Source organism: Xenopus tropicalis, chromosome 5, assembly GCF_000004195.4.
Source record: "Xenopus tropicalis strain Nigerian chromosome 5, UCB_Xtro_10.0, whole genome shotgun sequence".
NCBI lineage: Eukaryota > Metazoa > Chordata > Amphibia > Anura > Pipidae > Xenopus > Xenopus tropicalis.
Window position 1 is genome coordinate 10,428,412 of NC_030681.2, and position 17,717 is coordinate 10,446,128.

Below are 17,717 nucleotides of genomic sequence, written 5' to 3' on the forward strand. Positions count from 1 at the left end.
AAAGGAAATCAGGAGAATCAGAAATAGATCTAAAAACCTGCTTTTTATCAACATTTTGCCACCAAGTGGAGAAGACTATATATGTGACGCTGCTTCCAGCACCCAGGACTGCATGTGGAGCTTTAAGTTAATCATTGGCTTTGCCTAAACTGAAAGTAAATTGTATTGGTTCTACAAGGATGGGAAGATGGGATGAGAGAAAAAATGGAAAATGTGATGATGAGAATGTTGAGCATCATGGAGAGAGGTTGTTGCCTCTTCACTGAACTAATGAGGGAATTATAATTCCAGCGGACAATGTAAAAAAATAATAATGGACTTCGGGAGAAGAACCCCAAGTTGGTAAGTGAAATGAGGCCATGGAGAAGGCTGTGGAATTGTGTATCCAGTCAAGCCGGCATTTTGGTCAATGACCCCCATTTACATGTGCATGGGTTGACCGGCTTGCCATAAAAAGGTTGTGGCACGTCTATGTATTAAAACAATAGCCCGCCGATGGGTCTGGATAATGAAAATCTGCCATTGTGCCGTCACCCTAAGACCACTTTATAAAGCTGTGCTCACACTTCAAAGCCCCCAAGTCTATTGTGTTGTTCCATGCTATCCACTGTCGCAATCCATGTATCTACTTGATTTCAGCTGATGATAAGTGCCCTGTGAAATAACCCAATGATATCAGATTCCCCTGAGAGGTCAGTGTATGTTTATAGGAGTATCGACAGAGGTACTCTCACAGTAGTAGTATCATGAGAGCCAGGTAATACTCTCTCTAGTATCGGAATCACAGATAGGAGAGATGGTCACTTAATCTCTCAACAAGGGGTATGTGGGAGTAAAATAGCACTTGCGTTAGAGGTAGAGAACTTCAGGTAAGAAGATGGAGTATGAGAAGTACAGTTGGTGCAAAATACCAAAAAAGAAAGAGTAAGGCCTACGGCACAGATAACTTTGTTTAAAGAGGTAGTTTGCCTTTCTTTTAACTTTTAGTATGATGCAGATAGTGTAACTGTATTGCAATTGGGCTTCATTTTTAATTGTGTATGTTTATTCAGTTATTTAGGTTTTATGTTCAGCAGCTCTCCAGTTTGGTATTTCAGCACCTATCTGGTTGCTAGGGTATTATTTTCCCTTGCAACCAGGCAGTGGTTTAAATAAGAGACTGGAATAAGTATAGCAGAAAGACTGAATAGGTAGATAAGTAATAAAAGTAACAATAACAATAAAATTGTAGCCTCATAGAGTAATGTATTTTGGCCGCTGGGGTCAGTGACCCCAATTGGAAAGCTGGAAAGAGGTAGAAGGCAAATAACTCAAAAACTATAAAGAATAGTAAAAACCAATAGCAAAATTGCTAGTAATAGGACGTTCTGTAACATATTAAAAGTTAATGTAAAGGTGAACTGCCTCTTTAAAACCCCCAATACCTCTCCATTAAAAAACGCTATGAGAGCCATTACCCTTCATGAAGGGATAGGATCGTGGTATGTTTGTTATACTGTACTGTACTATTGTGGGTTGGGGATTGGACATTATCTAGGCTAATATTTGTTTTAACCTTACCAACCATGGGGTGAGGAATCTAAACGACCCCTTTACACCTCATTCCTTTGTAAGGGGAGTATATTCATGTTTTTGATTGCACAATGAGTATTATACATCATGCCACAGATACCCACCTACCCAAAGGGTACAAAGCATTCCCACACCATATGAACTGGGTGTACCCACTGGTTACACACAAAGCCAAGCAATGCCCCTAGCCAATATAGAATCAGACAAGAAGCCATTATATATACAAGCACAGCATAGAAGCACAGGCAGCACATTAGGGTCACAATGCAGAGAGGAAATGGAAGATAAGCGTGATGTTGATTCCGTGTCAGTAGCTTGCTAATGGGAAATGTATCATTAAACAACGCAGGGTGGAAATCTGCCCAGTAGCTGCTCTCAGTTTTATAGAGTTGTGATTTTATTATTCACGTTGTAATTCAGCCACTAAACAGTCCATCTCGGTGCATTATCATACAGGGAAGCATGAAAGCAACACAATACGTGCCTCTCGCTTTACATGACCTAAGGCAATTATGACACCGGGCAATGTTCCATTAGCAGTGAATGCCAAGAGGCCGTGATGAACCGAGCCAGGGAGTAACAGAAGTATTAGCCATTAAAGGGCAATGGTTCTAGCTGCATGCCACCACTGAGGCTAATGCCACATGGGGGCTATCTCGGCTTGTATTAAACCGCATCAGCCTTTTTCTTTGCCTGCACTCAGAGCAAATGTGCGATATCCGCTCTGAAAAGCAAACTCTTGTGCTTGATCGCCAATATCTGAGGATGTACCGGAATGTAGGCCGACACATTGGATCCGGGTGCCAGCAAACAAGAAGGCTAATGTCAGCGAAGACGCTGATTCTTGGCCTGCAGAATTAGCCCCCTTGGGGAATTAGCCTAACACTCAACCTTGGTATTCTGCCTAGCACCCTATCAGGTTGGTGTTCCTATTGCCATCATAGTAAGTTAGGTTGAAATAAGACACACGTCCATCAAGTTCAACCTTAATGCTTATATATAACCTGTCTAACTGCCAGTTGATCCAGAGGAAGGTGAAAAACCCCATCTGAAGCCTCTCTAATTTGCCCCAGAGGGAAAAAATTCCTTCCTGACTCCAAGATGGCAATTGGACCAGTCCCTGGATCAACTTGTAGTAAGAGCTATCTCCCATAACCCTCTATTCCCTCACTTGCTAAACAGCCATTTAACCCCTTCTTGAAGCTATCTATTGTACCTCCTGTCCTTTACTCTTTTTACCCCGTACCTGGGCCACGAGGTTAATTATTTGCCTCACTGGGTGATGCACATTGACACCCCCACCAGTGTTTTAACCTTTTAATATAAATGTTGTGCAATATCCCAACTGTCCCAAGTTCTGAAAGCTATTAGAACCCTGGTTAATATATGTGTAAGAAAGAGCTTGGCCAAATGTACTGAATATTGCTATATAGTAAATAATTGTACTTTAGGGCACTATTGTGACATCACTCCGTTATTGTATTGACTTCAATAGATAAGGTTATTGTATGGGCAGGAAGGTCTGATCTGAGCTGTTTTTGAAATAAAGTTTTGCAGTAGCTGCAATGCAGGAGGCTGCCCATTGTGATAGTAAAACAGGCATAATATTAGCAACAATGTCAGAATGTGATCAGTTGTATGCAAAGCAGAGACTGTTGCTATGGCTGGGTGTGCGCAGGAAATGTATCTAGGATTCTATACAGTGGGGTGCGGAAATAAAAAGCATCACACACATAGAAAAGCCAGAGTTATGCTGCCATGAAAAACAGAAGAGTCGGAGTCAGGCACAGCAGTGCAGCGGAGTAACAGCGCCTCACCTGGACGGATCCGTTCTCCCACTGGCTTCCCCTTCGCTTGGATCCCTCAAAACAAAGTTAAGGTTCAGATTCAATGACAAGTGACAAATACCAATTTACTTTTAAGTACAGATTTAGAAGTAAAAAAAACAAGGTATGGCAAGTGGGGGGCCATTTTAACAGAGAATCCTGCAATCGTGTTGTATTGAGAGCTCATCTGTCTGATGGAATATTTCTATTGGTCAGCTTAACGGACATGTAAAGCCTACATTTTCATTTTGGGCACATTTCCCCCACCCAAACGGCATAATTTGTACTGCATATATCCCCTTTGTTCGCCAGCGCAATCATGTTGTCCTAAAACAAATAGCAGCTTTCACCCAGCAGTTTATGCAATGAAGAATGCAGGCTTACAGCCCAAAAGCCTGCCCAGCCCAGAGCCCCCACAGGCCTTTAGCGGGGAATATCTATACAATACAAGGCTAAAAAGTAATTAATTCATTTTACCATTACATGGCAGCTCATAAATGTGCAACCTTGCAGTATTAGCTTCTATGACAATTTTCTGTTTGACGATTTCCCCTAAGCTTAGCTTCTCAGCAGCAGCCCAGAGCCCACTGAGCATGTGCGGTGCCACTGACACACAAAAGATGACCGAACAAGATCCAAGATGGGGAAATACTGTAAACAACTGTGATGGCCTGGATCATTACTGTTTTAGGGCTGCTGAGCCTCTGGGCTAGTAAAGTAGTTTAAGGTTAAAAAATAGTTATATTCCTTTTTAAGCTTTAGTTATTCTTTAATTGTGTTACAAGGCATAAATGAACCCCAAATACTTTTAAAGATAAGGAACACTGGGAAATGAAATCGGGATTCTATTTAAGTAACTGCATATCTGGTCAGAAAGGTAGGGACTGGGTAAGCCCTAAATGAGAGCAACAAGGTTATTTATAAATGAAAAAATGGCTGCGATGTAGAGATTCCTCAATCAGATGAGTATCTATGAAATGGAAACTGATGGCGAAAAAGATGGGTGATTGCACAAGTACAGGAATGAAGGACAGAATGAAATGAAGACACTAGGAAAGTAAAAGACCAATAAAAATAATCCAACTGTGTATATACATTTATTTGGATCGCACAGTGAATAAAGAGTCCTTCTTATAGGATTATGTATATTTATTTATTTATGTATATTTATTTATTTATGTATACAGGTACGGTAGGTTATCCAAAATGCTTGGGACTAAAAAAGATTATTTAAACATTAATGGGATTGTTTTGCTTTCTGCAAGGATTAATTATATCTTAGTTGCCATGAAGTACAGGTACTGTTTTATTATTACAGAGAAAAGGGAATCATTTAACCATTAAATAAACCCAATAGGGCTGTTCTGCCCCCAATAAGGGGTAATTATATCTTAGTTGGGATCAAGTACAGGTACTGTTTTATTATTACAGAGAAAAGGGAATCATTTAACCATTAAATAAACCCAATAGGACTGTTCTGCCCCAATAAGGGGTAATTATATCTTAGTTGGGATCAAGTACAGGTACTGTTTTATTATTACAGAGAAAAGGGAATCATTTAACCATTAAATAAACCCAATAGGGCTGTTCTGCCCCCAATAAGGGGTAATTATATCTTAGTTGGGATCAAGTACAGGTACTGTTTTATTATTACAGAGAAAAGGGAATCATTTAACCATTAAATAAACCCAATAGGGCTGTTCTGCCCCCAATAAGGGGTAATTATATCTTAGTTGGGATCAAGTACAGGTACTGCTTTATTATTACAGAGAAAAGGGAATCATTTAACCATGAAATAAACCCAATAGGGCTGTTCTGCCCCCAATAAGGGGTAATTATATCTTAGTTGGGATCAAGTACAGGTACTGTTTTATTATTACAGAGAAAAGGGAATCATTTAACCATTAAATAAACCCAATAGGGCTGTTCTGCCCCAATAAGGGGTAATTATATCTTAGTTGGGATCAAGTACAGGTACTGTTTTATTATTACAGAGAAAAGGGAATCATTTAACCATTAAATAAACCCAATAGGGCTGTTCTGCTCCCAATAAGGGGTAATTATATCTTAGTTGGGATCAAGTACAGGTACTGTTTTATTATTACAGAGAAAAAGGAAATGAAAAAAAATTAGAAATATTTGCTTATAATGGAGTTTATAGGAGATGGTCTTCCTGTAATTCTGAACTTTTTGGATAACAGGTTTCTGAATAACGAAACCCATACCAGTATAGGTCTGCATCCCAAGCGGTCTATAATCTGGTCACAGAACATAAGCAGCTTAATGACTGCATATGATTTGTCTAATTTTATTAGTTTTCAACCAATACGCTACTGGGTTACTGCAAAATAAAGGAGAAACCAAGAAACAACCCCCTAGATAGGTTGCCCAGTGCTGAGGGGCAGATATGCTGTTTATTATACCTATAATACCTATTTCGGGGGACTTTTTGCCATGCCTGCTGTTGACTTGACAATTTCACTTACCTGCGTGCGAACTTTGAGGTGATCTTGCTGATAATTCCGGTGGAGGTTCCCCTTCTACTGTGAGAGAACTGGGTGGTCTCGTGGGCCGGCGATGCCGGCGGGCCATTGTAAGTGGCTGTGCGTCGATCCCTGAGCTGCTCTCCATGGAAAGTGCTCCGGCTGGTACTTCCACGAGGGAAGCGTGTCCGATCCGGTGTAGTGGCGCTAATACTGTGTGCGGATGGGGACGTGGCTGGCACCCTCTGAGTCCCAGTACTGTTTAATCAAACAGGCGCAACGGTAAACTCCAATATTCTTACATTAAATCAGATCTTTAAAATGACAATAATACTTTTATATTTGCATTGAGAGAAGCAAGGCCTAGTAATCTAATTGATCTAATCATTGGATTTTAACACTTGCAAGAGCATGCAGTATTTATCAGTACTTAAATTCGCTTTCCAAATCTGCTTTAATATTGAACCCCTCCCTATAATATAAACCTCCCAACCAATGCAGTCACTCTGACAAATGCCAACAGACATATATTTCTACATCTCTACATGGATTTGGATTAGAAGAAATGGGCAACATCTAGAGAGCGAAGAGTATTTCGACAGTATTGCCTATTCCATTAGCATTTCGCCATCTAGTGGTCAAAATGTGCTTTCTAATATTTTCCTTTGGAAAATGCCTGCAATAACGAAGAACCCAGTCACGTTTGCTGTCTAAAAATAGTTCTGCCTCATTTATACTTTTATATCTTTCTTTATATACTGCTTTGGCTATCCAGAGTTAAGTTGATAAGTACCTTGGCCGGAAACCTTCAGTACCATCTTTGATTGTAGGCAAAGTGACTTTAATGGGGTGGCCTGAAGCAGACATGGACTTCTGGTGGCGGGGTCGGGCTGAGGGTACCGCAGATGCTGTAGAAGTTGTGCTCCCTGCAGACATTTCAGTGAGGCTGGAAAACATAAATATGACAGTGATGCTAAATATGCCATTTAATTATGTTTTGAAAAAAAGAAAATTACAGTTTCTAATTTCAGTGAGAACTATAAATGTGGCTAAACAGCACAGAACAGACCCAACCCCAGGCAGCCAGGAAATCATTTGTTTTAACTGCACAAAGTTCAACCACACAGTTCCAGGCAACAAGATTTGATTACTGCTAAAAGTTCTTTCCCCAGATAGCCATGGTTCTACCCTAAGATAGTCATGGAACCAGCTTTGCTAATGGCAGAATATTCCATTGTCAGATAAATATGGAACCAGCTGTGCTTACTGCAGAAAGTTCTACCCTAAGATAGTCATGGAACCAGCTTTGCTAATGACAGAATATTCCATTGCCAGATAAATATGGAACCAACTGTGATTACTGCAGAAAGTTCTATCCCCAGATAGTTATGGAACCAGCTTTGCTAATGGCAGAATATTCCATTGTCAGATAAATATGGAACCAGCTGTGATTACTGCAGAAAGTTCTACCCTAAGATAGTCATGGAACCAGCTTTGCTAATGGCAGAATATTCCATTGCCAGATAAATATGGAACCAACTGTGATTACTGCAGAAAGTTCTATCCCCAGATAGTTATGGAACCAGCTTTGCTAATGGCAGAATGTTCCATCGCCAGATAAATATGGAACCAGCTGTGCTTAGTGCAGAAAGTTCTACCCTAAGATAGTCATGGAACCAGCTTTGCTAATGGCAGAATATTCCATTGCCAGATAAATATGGAACCAGCTGTGATTACTGCAGAAAGTTCTATCCCCAGATAGTTATGGAACCAGCTTTGCTAATGGCAGAATGTTCCATCGCCAGATAAATATGGAACCAGCTGTGCTTACTGCAGAAAGTTCTACCCTAAGATAGTCATGGAACCAGCTTTGCTAATGGCAGAATGTTCCATCGCCAGATAAATATGGAACCAGCTGTGCATACTGCAGAAAGTTCTACCCTAATATAGTCATGGAACCAGCTTTGCTAATGACAGAATATTCCATTGCCAGATAAATATGGAACCAGCTGTGCTTACTGCAGAAAGTTCTACCCTAATATAGTCATGGAACCAATTGTTCTATGAGATTTCCTTCACCAGATAGTCAAGGAACCCAGATGTGCTAACTGCAGAATGTTCCACTTACAGATAACAGAGAGAGTCACAGAACAGACTATCAACCGCACAAAATTCCTTTTTCACAGAGCCCACGGACCAACCAACTGCAGAAGACACGCGGCTCAGAGAGCAATAGAAACAACAGTGTTTTCGCTGCTTTTCTGCCCCAACAAAGGGTTCATCATTCTGGACCAAAGTGGTTTTTATGAAAATCGTTTAAAAGTCTTAAATAGCGACTTTCTTCAACAAAAATCCTATTTGTTCAATGTACATTATAGATGGTGAAAATCTTTTTTTTTTCCCTTTCTATATAAATTAAATTGGATTTCTATGTTCTTATTAAACAAACCTATTATTAACCTGCACAAAAGATGTATTATTACATCTGACTCATCGGGCAATTAGTGCTATTTTCAGATGCAATTCATGCTATATGATTGTATCATAAAAAAAAATAATTTCATTGACAGCTCAGTCCTTTTATTTAAAAGAAGACAAAAACGCTAATGTCAAGGGCATCTCAGAGAGAAAGTAAACGTTGGTCAAAGTGGAGGGGGTGTGGGTGAGGGAAGGGGTTATAAAACAGCCAGACTGGTCACAAACGTTCATTGCTGCAAATGCCGTTTTTGGATAGTATGTGTTTGGCGGAAACAACTAAATGCAGGGTAAAAAAAAAAATGAGCTTAGACTTTAAAAAGGAAGTAACGCATTACTGCACATTGGTTTCCAGTGGACAAAAGTGCTGGATATGCAGCCTGTTATTTCAGTTAATAGACCTACGTGGAAGAGAAGGACCCTGGGTCTAATACTTCACTCCAAGTTATTCTTATCATACAGAAAGTGGCTCTATGCCACCTCTGATTCTTATGGTACCACAACATATAATAAGTTGACAGAAATAGTCTAGACCAGCAGCACCTAGCATTGGGCCAAATTACCAATGTAGTACTGTTTGAGGGGCAGATTATTATAAACAAGCATGGACAGAACATTGGCCATAAAATCTCTTGGAAGGCTACATTTAGCCAGTGAGCATCTATTTGGGCGGCTGTAGACTAGAATTCTAAAAGGTTTTTTTTTTTGCTTGCTTGATAAGACCCCCCTATCTGGTTGCTATAAAAGTGTGTACAAACTCAAGCACAACTACAGCAAAGCAGATCCCCCCCCCTACTTAATGCCCGGCTACTCAGTACAGGGCCAAGCTAGCCAGGCATCCAAGCACATGCTGCCACAACAGCCAGACTAGGTGTAGGCTACAAAAGAGGTATAATGCTTACCCCCCCCCCCCCCCCACTATTGTGCCCCAGGCATATGCCTCTCCTGCATGCCCCTAGTACAGGGACCGTCACTACTAACCTCAAGGGCAAAACACCAAAGGGAAAAACAGGTCATATTGTGCACAAGGTTTCATGTTTTATTTTGTTCTACTAAAAGGCGAGGTTCTCCGCTACAAAAGCTCAGGAACAAATACCTGCTGTCCTTTCCGTTTTGTACAGCAGTCAGTCTATCAGTAGTGCGTTCACATACGTAAGTGTTTCTTCTGGTCATCCCACTGCCGGGAAACAAGCTATTCTGAAAACAAAATGAGAAAGGCAAAAAATGAATACTGATGTACAAATGGTTAGAAAGCACATATTAAAGGGGAAAGTCTCCTAAAGAACAAACGAAACTGGTGCCTTAAGCACAGAATTCTGGCGGTCAGAGAGAACATAAAATAACACATACCCCCATATGAAATAAAAAGGCACTAAATTTGCCCAGGAGCAGTAAACCATAGCAACCAATAAGACGTTTGCTTTGAAACAGGTGACCAGTAAATGCTACCTGCTGATTTGTTGCTATGAGTTACTGCTCCTGGGGAAACTTTTATTACATAATCCCCATATTCTATTCAACACTGAGCCACTATTTTTGTCTCTTTGACACTTTGGCATCACAGAGGCACAAATATAAGAATATAGTGCAGATTATTTTGTGTGACAGAAACACTCGGCAACATAATATACTTACACTTGTTCCGGCTGAAGACTTTTTTCTCTCTGGCCCTGCCAGGGGGCTAGCTACCACTTCTCCCTTGGAGTTGACCATAGTGCTGCTAAGTTTACGTGACCCGTTTTTGTCCCAGTCTTCCTTCTGTTCGCTTTCAACACTGTTTGCTTGCCCTCGTTTTGTATACGAAACAGAAGGAGGGATCGATGGTCCGGCTGTTAAATGACGAAAATATAAATACAATATGAGGTTAAAGGGGGAAAAGTCACTAAGGCAATCTCCATAGACATAGCAGCTGAATTACCACTCTATGGTTGGCATATTGTGCTGTTGTGTTGAGGTGCATTCAGCTATTGGCATCCCCACTACCAAACAAAGTTTAGTGAATGCACTTCCAACAGCTGAAAGACTGGGATAACACATTAAATGCACAATTTAAGAACACGCGGGTCCGTACCATGATCACTGAACCTTCTTTGCTTCTGATTGGCGGATATGCTCCTCTGCACCTTCATGTGTGCCGGCGATGGCACTGAGCTGTTGTTTAAGTCGCTGCTCGGCCGGGATCGTGGACAGAGGTTGCTACTGGATAGAGACTCGGTTCCCTCAAACTGCAAGAGAGAGAGTCATTGTAAGGAATTGACTGCAAGAGACAAAGCTGAATAAGGCCTATAAAACATGTACAAAATCAAGGAGAATTTTTAACACCGAAGTACATCAATTCCTGTTCAGCTTTGCTTTAAAGGGGTAGTTCACCTTTATGTTAACTATGTTATAAAATAGCCAACTTTTCAATTGGTCTTCATTTTTTATGGCTTTAAAATGAATGGCTTTCCAGCTTTCAAATGGCGGTGACTGACCCTGGCACTATTGCTCTGTGAGGCTACAATTGTATTGTTATTGCTGCTTCTTATTAGTTATCTTTGTATTCAGGCCCTCTACTATTCATCCTCCTGTCTCTAAGTAAAACTGTTGCCTAGTTGTTAGGGTCAACTGGACCCTAGCAACCAGATGGCTACTGAAATCCAAACTGGAAAGTTGCTGAACAAAAAGCTAAATAACATTAAAAAAATAAATAAATGAAAACTGCAAATTGTCTCAGAATAGCACTGACCACATCATATTCAATGTTAATTTCAAGGTGAACATCCCCTTTAAGCTGTGCCATCCTGGGTCATTAGATTAATGTCCCAGTTGCCCCCTTGTGGGGCAGAATGGAACTACAGAAGGACTAGGGGAGTCCCATGCCTGCGTAATACTAATGTGCACAGTCCAGACCGGTAATTCCCTAGAGTACCTGAACTGCTAGCATGGTGCTGTGCTGAATGGCACATTTTCTGTCACCCTGGAGAGGGGCGAGGGCTGTCAAAAAAAGTAATCAACTGGGGTCACAAAGGGAGTGGCTTACAAAAAATATCCCACTACTGTTGGCTTTCCTTGTCCCTTAACTGAACTGAAAGAAAGCAGTCAAGGTGGGTCAGACTAGCCAACAAGGACTTTGGTATATCCCCCTATTCAGACAAGTCTAAATGTGGCCATACATGTTAAGATTTTTCTCCCCTAATGACGAATTTCAGTGCGATCCGACAAATCCGTAAAGTTATCGGAAGGTTAGTGGGCACCGAATGATCGTAAATCTAGTGATTTGTCATACAACATCAGTCAGAAAATCCATCGAGCAGCTTTGAAAATTTTTGTCCTTAGCAACGACATTTGCCCATTGCCCAACTGTTTGCAGGACCAATCAGGTAGGTTTTCCAGCTTCAACTAGTCAATATCGCTTGAAATAGTCATTTTTGTTGATGGACAAATTGTACTTTTAAACAAATTGTTTCAGGATGATAAGCTTGGTCCTACGATAACTAAAAGATTGTAATCGTAAAGTATATGGCCAGCTTCAGTAATAATTAAGGGCCCCAAAATAAAACTAGAGAAATAGAAGGCAGAGAAGTGGTACAGTAAGAAGTGGTTGGGTAAAACAACAAAAGAGGATATAAAGGAAAGATAAAAGCTAAATGGAAAAGAAGAACAGGGAGTTTTGTCGCGGGCGACTAATCTCTCCGTGTGCCAGAGCCCTTAGGGTGAAAACACACAGAGCTACTTAGTAGCAGCTACTTGTCATGGCTACTAAACGCCAGAACATACCATGCCATAGACAATACTGAGAATTGCCTCTGCTAAAACACACATAGACACAATTATCAGTTAATGATCAGCACTGTCTATTTTAGTAGCCTCAAGTAGCTGCGTGTGTCTTCACCCTTAGAATGTCGAATTCAGTTGCAGCAACAAATCCCATCCTTTTGATTAGCAAAGAGCCTGACTGTTCAATAAGGACTGATGGTTACTGCAAACATACACAGAAGACTAGTCAATCCCATACCTCAGGAGGCTTTCTACCCAGAAGTAAGTAGGTGGCCATGACTTCATCATATTTCTGATTTACTACGGCGTTGTTAATCTCTTCTCTTGAGAATCCCATTGTCACCATGATATCTAGGGAGAGAAAACACAGCTGCAAACACAAGAGCTCACACTCAGGGCACCACTGTATGGATTAGTGGTATAAAGGCAAAGCGGAACCGTGCTACATTAAAACAATTAGGGCAAGGCACATTTAGTTGTGGATTACCTATTCGCTTGGTATCATTAAAATCGGGTTCGGGCTCGGTATACGGCTTTAGCTCTTCATCTTCATAGCCAACGTTCATCCATCGGTCCTTCATGATTTGCTGGGGAATTCAATAAAATTCATTAAAGAACTGATAAAGAGGAAATGACAAAAACAAAATAATTTAGTTATCGGGTGAAAGCAGCATCTGTCCCTGCACTGCTGGTACTGACTACATGTACCACTGAAACGAGTTCAGCAGTAGTCAGCGCAACAGGAACCTTCCATTCAAGTGGTTCTTTTTGTATCCAGAGTCACTTTGGTGAGACTCAAGGAACACCTTACCGTATAAACACCTGCATTATTTTCCATTACCCATGCACAGTACTATGCTAGCATAAGTATTAACATGTACTAAGTACAAAGTTTGCTCATAGCCTGTACAGAGAGATCCCATAAAACGATGGCAGCATAGGGATTCCCCTGTACTAAGCACAATTCAGCAGGAACAGCCCCCTAAGTTTGCTCATAGTCTGTACAGAGAGATACCATAAAACTATGGCAACATAGGGATTCCCCTGTACTAAGCATAATGCAGCAGGAACAGCCCCCTAAGTTTGCTCATAGCCTGTACAGAGAGATACCATAAAACTATGGCAACATAGGGATTCCCCTGTACTAAGCACAATTCAGCAGGAACAGCCCCCTAAGTTTGCTCATAGCCTGTACAGAGAGATACCATAAAACTATGGCAACATAGGGATTCCCCTGTACTAAGCACAATTCAGCAGGAACAGCCCCCTAAGTTTGCCCGTCCATAGCCTGTACAGAGAGATACCATAAAACTATGGCAGCATAGGGATTCCCCTGTCCTAAGCACAATTCAGCAGGAACAGCCCCCTAAGTTTGCCCATAGCCTGTACAGAGAGATACCATAAAACTATGGCAACATAGGGATTCCCCTGTACTAAGCACAATTCAGCAGGAACAGCCCCCTAAGTTTGCCCGTCCATAGCCTGTACAGAGAGATCCCATAAAACTATGGCAGCATAGGGATTCCCCTGTCCTAAGCACAATTCAGCAGGAACAGCCCCCTAAGTTTGCCCATAGCCTGTACAGAGAGATCCCATAAAACTATGGCAGCATAGGGATTCCCCTGTACTAAGCACAATTCAGCAGGAACAGCCCCCTAAGTTTGCCCATAGCCTGTACAGAGAGATCCCATAAAACTATGGCAGCGTAGGGATTCCCCTGTACTAAGCACAATTCAGCAGGAGAACACTTACTTCCAAGCTGCCTCGTTTGACCGGGTTTAACACAAGCAGCTTCTTTAGCAGGTTTTCACAGTCTGTGGACATATAAAATGGAATCCGGTATTTTCCTCTTAATACTCTCTCCCGCAATTCCTGTGCAAAAAAAGCAAAGAGATCTTAGTGTAGCAGAAATCAATGTAGTTGCACAACCACATGTAAGCAGGGTTATATCTTTAGCAGATAGCAGCCCACACAGCAGGTAGAAAACGGAAAGGGCACTTAAAATATTGGTATTGACTTTGGAGCAACAAACAAGCCCTTAAAGGCAAATCTGCCTCCACCTAAAAATGCTGATTCTGAGTTTGGTTCAGAAAATGGTTTAACTGTCATTATGAATTATCAGTGTTTGTAGCCCCTTATGTGGGTATATATAGGTGCCTTGTCACAATGAAAAGCCTGGCAATCACATCCAGAGGTTGCTCACCTTTAAACTAACTTTTAGTATCATGTAGAGGGTCCAATTTTGAGACAATTTGCAATTGGTCTGCATTATTTATTATTTGTAGTTTTTGATTTATTTAGCTTTTTGTTCAGCCGTTTTCCACTTTGGAATTTCTGGTTGCTAGGGTTCAATTTAGCCAAGCAACCAGGCAGTGGTTTGACAGAGAGACAGGACTATAAATAGAAGAGGGCCTACATAGAAAAGGTAAGTCATGAAAAGTGACAAAGCAATAGGGCTTGGCTGCCAGGGTCAGTGACCCCCATTTGAAAGCTGGAAACAGAAGAGAAAGGCAAATAATGCAAAAAACTTTGCAAATAAAAAAAAAAGAAGGCCAATTGAAAAGTTACTAGGAAAAGGCCATTCTGTAACATACTAAAAGTTAATATGAAAGTGAATCACCCCTTTAATGCAACATATGCGCCATGTAGGGCATGTACTTCAAAGAAAAGGTAAGTAGTATAGCAGCTCCTAATGAGATACATAAGTACAGGGCCGCCATCAGGGGGGTAAAGGGGGGGGGGGGGGGGGGCAGTCGTCCCAGGCCCGGGCGATCTTTACTTTTAATGGGGGCCGGGCCTTTAATCTATCACGGCCCTGTCATTAATACTTGAATTCGATTGGTTGTGCCCTGTGCATACTTGTGACGTCAGTACGCACGGGGAGCAACCTTATAAAAGGACATGTCTGTGAGAAGGCGTTGTTCGGGAAGTTCGTTGGAGGAGCCTGAAGTCGCCGCAGCCGCCACCAGAGGTGTGAAGAAGACCCTGGAGGAGGCACTGTCTATGGGGGCACAGAGTTAGGGGGGCCCTGTGTATGGGGGCAATTGGGGGCACTGTCTAATGGAGGCATAGAGTTAGGGGGGGCCCTATGTATGGGGGCAATTCAGGGCCCTAACTTTGGGGGGCACACTGGCCAGCATTGTAAGGGGGGCTCTGGGCACCAATATATTGGAGGGCACACTGATGGAAGGGGCCATTATTGGAGTAGCCCTGAGGGAGGGGGGCCCAGAAAATGTTGTTGTGAGGGGCCCCGTGATTTCTGCAGGCGGCCCTGCATAGGTATGACCCACTTCTCTCTCTCTATTACGCCGCTATATAAATCTTTGGCCTGTGAGCAGGTTAATTGGTTTCCATGACCCTTTAATAAGATTAAGGGAAGAGATAAGCCACCCAGGGAGAGCACTTAAGCTATCATATCCAGTAGGGACAGCCAGCGCGGAAATGATTAAATAGGCTTGGCACCTAACTGCATCCTTACCTTTAAGTTCTGACCATCGAAAGGCAATGAGCCGCTCACTAGCGTGTACAGAATGACCCCCAGACTCCACACGTCCACCTCAGGGCCGTCGTACTTCTTCCCCTGAAACAGCTCGGGGGCAGCGTAGGGTGGGCTCCCGCAGAAAGTGTCCAGCTTGTTCCCGATGGTGAACTCGTTGCTGAAGCCAAAGTCTGCTATCTTAATATTCATGTCGGCATCGAGCAACAGGTTTTCTGCCTGCGTCCAGGAACGACAAATTGGACAGGTTAGAAAATGCCCCCCCCCCTAAGGCAAAGCAGCTTTATTATAATGACCCCCCTACATTCCCATCTGCCCAGCCATGTTCAATAATACCGGTCAATGATCAATAATGTTCTCTATAGAAGGGCAGCAGTTGTCACGGTGGGGTCTAATGACCTACAACGCCCATTACCCACTTAGGGTGACGGGAGACATCAGTTGCTATGGAGCTGAAGCAGGTATTTTAGCTACAAAACAAAAATGCCCAAACCTACTTATTTTAAAAATTCTAAAGGGGACGTTCACCTCTTAAGTTAACTTTTAGGGGGTTATGTAATAAAAGGCACACAGTTTGCCCAGGAGCAGTAACCCACAGCAACCAATCAGCAGGCAAAATGTACTGGTCATCTGTTTAAAAGCAGATCTTGGTTGCTATGGGTTACTACTCCTGGGCAAATTTAAGGCCTTTTATTACATATAGGGGTTTGTTTGTAATAGAATGGCCTATCCCTAGCAACTTTGCAGTGGTTTTTTTATTATCATTAATTAGCTTTAAATTTTTAAATTTCCTCTTCTGCCACCCTTCAGCTTTTAAATGGGGGGGTCACTGACCCCGGCAGCCAAAAGACTATTGCTTTATGAGGCTACAATATTATTACTACTTTTATTTCTATACAAGCCCTCTCCTAATCATGTCCCTGTCTGGTTGCTAGGGTAAATAAGAACCTGGCAACCAAATAGCTTCTTAAATACCAAGAGCTGCTAAACAAAAAGCTAAATAACCATAAAAAATAAACTAATTCAGAATATTATTGTCTGCATCATACTAAAAGTTAATCAAAAGGTGAACTAACATAACTGGTGCATTTTGAAAAAAAAACGTGTTTTCCCATGACCGTATTCCTTTAAAGAAACCTTGACAATGACTTTTCAGGCACAAATAAAAGCTTTTTGTTTGGACAACAGCCTCCTTTTAAAAGTACATCTGTGCTATAAAACAATTACAGGCAATTCTATAGAGGGGCATTTAAAAGAATTCAGATATTTGTTATAAGCGAGAGCTCGGCACGATTATCCCTTCCCCTTTGGAGCTGAACAGAGATAATTACCTTTAAATCTCGATGCACAATGCATTTCTGATGGCAGTACTGAACGGCAGACACAATCTGAAAGAGAGAGAGAGGGGGGGGAATCAAGCGCGGCATTTACAGTATCATTATTATTCCTTATTTACACACAGCAATACACTGAGCGCTCACAGACCCACTCCCGTGTAGCCTCCATTGTTCCTAATGGGTAAAGATGGGCCAGTAAATTAATTTTCTACTACACAAGCCAATAGCAGTACAGGTATCAGACCCCTTATCTGGAAACCCATTATCCAAAATGTTCTGAATTATGGAAAGCCCGTCTCCCATAGACTCCATTTTAATCAAATAATTCAAAATTTTAAAAGTTATTTCCTTTTTCTCTGTAATAATAAAACAGTACCTGTACTTGATCCCAACTAAGATATAATTACCCCTTATTGGGGGCAGAACAGCCCTATTGGGTTTAAGCAATGTTGTACAGGTAGGAGATCCCTTATCCGGCAACCCATTGTCCAGAAAGTCCCAAATTACAGAAAGGCCATCTCCCATAGACTCCATTATAAGCAAATAATTCTAATTTTTAAAACTGATTTCCCTTTTTCTCTGTAATAATAAAACAGTACCTGTATTTGATCCCAACTAAGATATAATTACCCCTTATTGGGGGCAGAACAGCCCTATTGGGTTTATTTAATGGTTAAATGATTCCCTTTTCTCTGTAATAATAAAACAGTACCTGTACTTGATCCCAACTAAGATATAATTACCCCTTATTGGGGGCAGAACAGCCCTA

At 41.5% G+C, this 17,717-nt stretch overlaps 1 protein-coding gene across 2 annotated transcripts in view; it reads right to left on the reverse strand.

Annotated features, from left to right (window-relative positions):
* Positions 1 to 17,717, reverse strand: part of mark1 (MAP/microtubule affinity-regulating kinase 1) — a 97,492-nt gene that overhangs the window by 1,763 nt on the left and 78,012 nt on the right. The window contains exons 7-17 of one of the 2 annotated variants that reach the window (XM_002936023.5): positions 16,943 to 16,999; positions 15,594 to 15,830; positions 13,868 to 13,987; positions 12,603 to 12,702; positions 12,354 to 12,466; positions 10,428 to 10,581; positions 9,992 to 10,185; positions 9,453 to 9,553; positions 6,675 to 6,827; positions 5,885 to 6,139; positions 3,390 to 3,434 (exon numbers count right to left, since the gene is read on the reverse strand). In XM_002936023.5, coding sequence (XP_002936069.2) covers positions 3,390 to 3,434; positions 5,885 to 6,139; positions 6,675 to 6,827; positions 9,453 to 9,553; positions 9,992 to 10,185; positions 10,428 to 10,581; positions 12,354 to 12,466; positions 12,603 to 12,702; positions 13,868 to 13,987; positions 15,594 to 15,830; positions 16,943 to 16,999 — 1,529 coding nt within the window. The remainder of the gene's footprint in view (positions 1 to 3,389; positions 3,435 to 5,884; positions 6,140 to 6,674; positions 6,828 to 9,452; positions 9,554 to 9,991; positions 10,186 to 10,427; positions 10,582 to 12,353; positions 12,467 to 12,602; positions 12,703 to 13,867; positions 13,988 to 15,593; positions 15,831 to 16,942; positions 17,000 to 17,717) is intronic. The other variant, XM_004914790.4, reaches the window with a different exon arrangement.